General features: G+C 42.3%; 1 protein-coding gene across 2 annotated transcripts in view; it reads left to right on the forward strand.

Moving 5' to 3' along the window:
* The first annotated feature begins 669 nt into the window (after positions 1–669).
* LOC308411958 (ornithine decarboxylase-like) overlaps positions 670–7,323 on the forward strand; it is a 50,500-nt gene continuing 43,846 nt past the window's right edge. For both annotated transcript variants that reach the window (XM_080906029.1, XM_080906032.1), the window contains exons 1-3: positions 670–792; positions 1,216–1,346; positions 2,811–2,915. In XM_080906029.1, coding sequence (XP_080762155.1) covers positions 1,283–1,346; positions 2,811–2,915 — 169 coding nt within the window. In that variant the 5' untranslated portion in view covers positions 670–792; positions 1,216–1,282. The remainder of the gene's footprint in view (positions 793–1,215; positions 1,347–2,810; positions 2,916–7,323) is intronic.

Here is a 7,323-nt window from a genome sequence, read left to right on the forward strand (position 1 = left end):
ATGAAACCCTGGACCCCAGAGGGTCAATGCACATATTTGTAATTCATCCATTCATTCTGTACTATATAAACAAATTTAGAAGTGCTCAATAAAGCATTACATGTAAAGACCACAAAGGACCTAACAAAGAGGTTTACACTTTAGCTCATTTATTTGTTAAACATATTTACCTTAATCAAAAGTCCAAACAAAACAGGGGATAAAAAGTTACAGTTATTTGATACACCAGAGGTCACTAACAGGCGGACTGCGGTCTGGATCCAGACCCACAAGCTGTCCCATATGGACCTGGACCTGCAGCCAAAACACAAGGTTATGATCTAAGAGCTGAGGGGAGCTTTTAAAGCTGAAATCGATGAATGTGTACGTAAATGATCCCCATTATTCATATTTGGACATATGGATTTAAAATAGCTTTACTCGTGGTCAGATTTATAATAATGGCAGGATATAAAAATAACATTGAAAGTTTTCATTCAGTTTCATCCCCAAAAAATCAAAGTAAGTCCCAAAGAATGAATGAAGTAGATGTTTTTGTATGAAGCATTTAGTCAAACTGCTGATCACCAGCCTGTGCTGAGAGCGAATTGGAGACATTTGCTCCCAGCAAACTTCTGAGCAGGCAAGCTTGCTCAACAGCTATCAGTAGACACACCTACTGTTCTTTCACTCCCTTCAACAATAACACAGTCATATTCTTCACCAGGACACAGTGCACAGCTCCTGTCGTGCAGACAGTCTCATGAGTACAACTCTGAACGCTCTTCTACTACCTGACCACACAGACACAGGGTAAGTAATAATATCAGCCCTAATTATTTTGTATCAAATCTGAGCAACTTGTTAAGTTTCAGATTGTTTAAACAGAACAAAAGTAGAAGCTGGAATTTAGGTGATATGTTATTGGGCTTAAAACTTTTTCAGTGTAGTCTGTTGTTGTGTATTCAGAAACAAACGCTGACAAGTCTGTCGTTCACCTCCAGATTTGTCTGCATTAGATCTGATAAAGTTGTTATCTCCCAGTCGTTATTCATTCAACTAACTATTAATTACACTAAAGCTATTCCAGAGTCCCTTCTTGAAACCTGATTTCTAATAAAACCCTCAAACAGAGAAAAGTATAAACAACGAACCATTTCTGCTTTATTTAAGAAAACTGTTTCTCAAACAAAGTGTACCCTGTTTTTTCTCTCCCTTTCATCCTGGAACATGCAGCAGCCCATCTTTACAACAACTGTGACAGCAGCAGCATTCCAGCAGTCTGTCTTGCCTCTGTTCAGACATGTCGCTGTACAGTTTTGGACTGGAGCCGCTGTCCTGCCATACCTGGAACAAAGATAGGACCCGTAGGTGAAATACCAGAAAAAATAGTCATGCTCCATTTCCATATATAGAGTAGCTCACACATAAATGCACATATATGGATTGCATTAATGTGGTTCAGAGAAACGTTGGCAATCTTATTATCAGTACAGGAAATTGACTCAGAGAGCTTTAATGCATACATGTATGTATACACCTGGAGGTGATCTGGGCCTTTGAATAACATTGCACTTCACTACCTTTTTTTTAATGTTATATAGAAAGCACTTGGGTGTAGAAGAAATTGCTTGTATGAATGGGTGTGAACAGGTGAATGAGGCATGTTATACAACGATCAAGTACCTGCAGAGGGTCAGGCAAGTCCTGAAGAGTCAGCTGAACGGCAAGTACAAGATCCAGGCTATCGACACCTACGCCCTGCCCGTGATCAGGTAGCCTGCTGGGGTAATAGGCTGGCCAAAGGGGGAGACAGAAACTACTGACATCAAGACCAGGAAGCTCCTGACCATGCATGGAGGGTTTCACCCCAAGTCCGGCACCCTGAGGCTGTACGCTAAACAGAAGGAAGGGGGCCGGGGACTGGTGAGTGTCAGCACCACAGTCCAGGATGAGACAACGAACATCCAAGAATACATTGGGAAGATGGCCCCAACTGACCGAGTGCTCAGTGAATACCTCAGGCAGCAGAAACCCAAGAAAGAGGAGGGAGACGAGGAACCATCATGGAAGGACAGGCCCCTGCACGGTATGTACCACCGGCAGATAGAGGAGGTGGCTGATATCCAGAAATCCTACCAGTGGCTGGACAAAGCTGGACTGAAAGACAGCACAGAGGCACTAATCATGGCAGCACAAGAACAAGCTCTGAGTACAAGATCCATAGAGGCTGGGGTCTATCACACCAGGCAAGACCCCAGGTGCAGGCTGTGTAAAGATGCCCCAGAGACAATCCAGCACATGGAAGAGCACAGGAAGAAGGAACACGAGAAGCTGGAGAGGTCCCAAGGCCTGGAGAACATGTGGAGGGTGAAGGTAACAGTGGTCCCAGGGTAATCGGAGCACTCAGTGCAGTGACTCCCAAGCGAGTGGCTCCAGCAGATCCCAGGAACAACATCGGAGATCTCTGTCCAGAAGAGCGCAGTCCTAGGAACAGCTAAGATACTGTGCGGGACCCTCAAGCTCCCAGGCCTCTGGTAGAGGACCCGAGCTTGAAGGATAAACCGCCCGCAGGGGCGAGAGGGAATAAAAAAAAAAAAAAAGTATATATATATATATATATATATATATATATATATATATATATATATATATATATATATATATATATATATATATGACAATGTATGTATGTGAAGCAAGAGAGAGGAATTTATATATATCTCTTTATATCTCTCTTAGATGTTTCTTACATAAATGCCTTTCTGTGGTTCATATTTCTTCATTATTGTTTGACTACTGAAACAAAGTGATGACATATTTGCTTCCAGAGATTGCTGTGAGTCCTAACAACAATGCGGTGAACATCTATGAAAAGAATGGCAAAGACTGGGTCAAGATCCATGAGCTGACTGAGCACAGCGGACGAATCACAGGTACCATATCTGTAATGGAAAGATTTAATCTGTTAAAATCCATTATGACTTTCAAAACGTTCCCATTTTCAAAGTATTAAAGAGGCTGGCTCAGAAGTACATCAGTTAATTATTAATGCCTAACCCCTCGTGTGCCTAAGCATTTGCTTTGCTCTTTATTTCAAGGTTAGCAAACAAAAGTGGAAAAGTCTGCCCATTGAAATTAGATCATTTTTAAAATATCTTCTTATAAAATGATCATCCTTGATAGCCTTTCATAAATATTTGATATGTATAATATTTCTATCCCGTTTTTGTGTTTTTAGTTAATGAGTTTTATTTTTGTTATTTTTATTCCATAATGTTGTTATTTTTTTTCCCAATTAAAAAGATGTTCATTGTTTTAGCTTTAACCCTCTGGGCTCTATCCTGGCTATTTGTTCACTTTTCTTTTTTCAACCATTTTCGCTCTGTTAATGCAAATGGAATGAAACTTCCCAAAGGTCTATATTTTTTTAATTTTCAACATCAGCTCCTTAATAAGATCAATAATATTCACTATACACCAAATTGTTCCTCTTGACTCTATCGTGGCCATTTTTGGCCAATTGAAATCCATTATAACCACCTTTTTTGATTCCTTGTTATTGACAGTACTATATCGTGCGATTTAGGTAGAATTGCTTTCATTCTGAAGTCAACACATGAAAATTGTAGTTTTTAATGTTTTTTACCAAATTACATCATTTACCCATTTTTGGCCAAACAAGCAATTTCATGTAATATTCTGAGTTTCTAGTAGCGGCCTTTGATGGCCTACCACACTCCAATGGACCAAAATAATGAAACAATTTTGACATAGGTTTGATCTTAAGGATCTAATAGTTTGTGTTTGTGCATGACATTGCAGCACAAACATGTATTTGCAAGATAGACTGGAATAAATAATGATGCATCAAACATTACATAGGCTGCAGTGAGTTTCTGTGGATGCAGGCTGTTGAGCTTTGAGTTTCCCAGTCAAACTCAGCTTTGAAGCACATGTTAAAAGCACTTTTACTCTTGTATTTTTCATCAAAAGATACCATACCCAAAATATTAACTCTAGAAACAAAAACAAACCCAATCACAGGACATTTTGCAGAGTTCAAACCTGCAGCTGCAGCTGCAGCACAAACAACAACAAACACTGTAAACGTGTCCTGGAGTTTCTGTAGGTGCAGACAGAGCTACTGCTGTAAGTAAGCCTAACAGCTTCCAGATCATTTATTCTGGCTGTATGGCAAGAAGGTCATCACTGCTTCAAGCACTGTCTGTATGATCTGGTCAGAGAGCAAGTACAGCAGCAGTCCTCTGCCCTTGAAGAAAAGTCATCTGCCCAAGATGAAGAAACTTCCTCTCCAGAAGATGAGGGGCCAATCTCCAAAGAGGCTGACAGCATCACCACTGATGAAGAGTACTAGCCAGTGCCTGAATCCTCTTCTTTGGGGGAAGATTGGGGTTGGGGGGCATGGAGGTGGAGGCCGAGCAGCTGATGGAAAAGAACATAGGAGCATTTTCTGAAACCGAGGAGCCGGTGACTGAGTGGATCCCTCATGAAAGGAAAACCATGTGGGTCCCACCACTGAAGAGAGACTGCTCTACAATCCAGTACCCACTGGTATCAAACCAGGGCTCAGCCTGTATGCAGTTTCCTGCATTAGCAGCCTGAGATCTACTTTTGACTTTTTTATAACAAAGGAGATCTTTTAGCTGCTGTGCACCCTTACAAAGCTGCACGTGAAGCCAAGGTGTGAGGATTGGAGGATTATAGATGAAGTGAAGAGGTGAGCCTAAACCAGAATAAAGCAATGCATAGCATGTTGGATGACAACACTGGAAGTTCTCAGGAAGTTAAAAAGGGAAAGGGGTTCAGACTCCAACTGACGGAGGAGCTCCGAGGACAACGTCTTTCCTTCGGGCACCTTGGCAGAGGAACCCCTCAGATGAAAACATGCACAGGGGAAACAACCCAGAGCTTCCCCCCCAGCTCCTCCAGTTGCAACAGAGGAAGATTTTGTTGTCTGTCTTTGGCTTCACCAAAACTACCATGGCAATATCCCACATCCCAAAGCAACAGAGGAATGTGCTTCTTTCTTTAAGCACATTTTCTAAGTGCTTTCTAACTAACATTCACACAGATTCATACCCCGATGGAGGCATCAAAAAGCAATTTAGGGTTAGTATCTTGCCCAAGGATATTTGTCATGCAGTCTAGGGGAAGCCAGGAATCGAACCACCAACCTTCCAATCAGTAGATCTGCTCTACCACCTGAGCTACAGCCACCAACAGCTCTAGCGCAGTGTCTTTCACCTAGCAGAGTGGACAAACAAACTGATGTTTAAAGGGTTAAAATTTTAAAACAGTAATAACTATTTTACATTTATGAAAAGACCTGAAGTTAGTTAAAACCTTTATGCAGAAAAAATGGCAAAAAACCCCATAAAAATAATAAAAATTACAGACCTAATCAATTGGTGGTCACTTTTGGCCACGAACAAGCTGAAAGTGTGGTGATTTTGAACAAACCCAAAGGGTTAATTATGGGGTTACAGGTTTAATAATCTTCCTCTAAAAATGTTGTACACGCACAAATGTTTGGGTGCTGTGAAGTGTATTATTATAATTAGGTCATGTACTTGTCACTTGTGTAAGTTAGTTAGTAAGCCTTGAGGCGACTTATGTTGTGATTTGGCGCTATATAAATAAAATTTAATTGAATTGAATTGAGTTAGAAGGGAACCCCTTCTAAAACGGCAACAGCAGCAGGGGATGATCACGGGAACAGAAAGAAATGTAAAATCTGGTAAAATATATACTTTATTTACAGCATAAAAATGTATCCGGAATCATTCGATCAATCAATTTTCCTGTAGACTCCTGGTGGAGCATAGGTCCGCAACATCACCACGCCAACGGACTCTGTTCTGGGCTGTTCTCTTCAGCTGGGTCCACGTCATTCCGGCGGCCGTCACTTCGCTCTCGACAGATCTTCTCCATGTCTGTTTGGGTCTCCCCACTTTCCTTTTTCCTTGTGGGTTCCAGTTCAGTGCTTGCCTTGTGACATTGTTGGATGGTTTTCGGAGTGTGTGGCCTATCCAGCCTGATTTTCTCCTCTTGATGCTTTGACCAACCGGGTTCTGGCTGGTTCTCTTCCACAGGTCTGTATTCGAGATCTTCTCAGGCCATTTGATGTTAAGGCTGTGTCGCAAGCACTTGTTGATGAAAATCTGCATCTTGCTGGTAATGGTGTTGGTCACCTGCCACGTCTCGGACCCATACAGGAGGACTGCTTTCATATTGGTGTTGAAGATGCGGATCTTGCTGCGCTGGGATAGGGGTTTGGAGTTCCAGATTGGTTGCAGGGAGTTGAATGCAAGCCTTGCTTTGTTGATCCGGCTCCTAATGTCTTCATCTGCGCCGCCATCTCTGTTGACTATGCTTCCTAGGTAGACGAAGAGGTCGGTTTCCACCAAGTAGCTGCAGTGGATGTTCTTGTCGGTTGTTCAGCTGCATCACCTCTGTTTTTCTGACGTTGATCTTCAGGCCGGTCTTTTCTGCCTCCTCAGCGAGCCGGGTGAGCTTGGACTGTGCATGTTGCTGCTTGTGGGACAGAAGGCTGATGCCTTCTGCAAAATCCAGGTCCTCCAGCTGTTTGGTGAAGGTCCACTGGATACCGGTGTTGCTCTGTGGTTCTTCTCATGATCCAGTCCATGATGATCAGGAAGATTGCTGACAGCAATGAGCCTTGCCTCATTGCAGTTTTCACTGCGAAGGAGTTGGTCAGTTTTCCATTGTTCAAATCAATTAAATTCAATTTTATTCAATTCAATTTTATTTATATAGCACCAAATCACAACAAAAGTCACCTCAAGGCGCTTCATAGATACAGAGAAAAACCCAACAATCATATGACCCCCTATGAGCAAGCACTTTGGCGACAGTGGGAAGGAAAAACTCCCTTTTAACAGGAAGAAACCTCCAGCAGAACCAGGCTCAGGGAGGGGCGGGGCCATCTGCTGTGATTGGTTGGGGTGAGAGAAGGAAGACAGGATAAAGACATGCTGTGGAAGAGAGACAGAGATTAATAACAGATATGATTCAATGCAGAGAGGTCTGTTAACACATAGTGAGTGAGAAAGGTGACTGGAAAGGAAAAACTCAAAGCCTACGTCTATTGCAGCATAACTAAGGGAGGATTCAGGGTCACCTGGTCCAGCCCTAACTATATGCTTTAGCAAAAAGGAAAGTTTGAAGCCTAATCTTGAAAGTAGAGATAGTGTCTGTCTCCTGAATCCAAACTGGAAGCTGGTTCCACAGAAGAGGGGCCTGAAAACTGAAGGCTCTGCCTCCCATTCTACTTTTAAATACTCTAGGAACAACAAGTAG

The sequence above is a fragment of the Rhamphochromis sp. 'chilingali' genome (assembly GCF_963969265.1).
Source record: "Rhamphochromis sp. 'chilingali' genome assembly, chromosome: 15".
NCBI classification, from domain to species: domain Eukaryota; kingdom Metazoa; phylum Chordata; class Actinopteri; order Cichliformes; family Cichlidae; genus Rhamphochromis; species Rhamphochromis sp. 'chilingali'.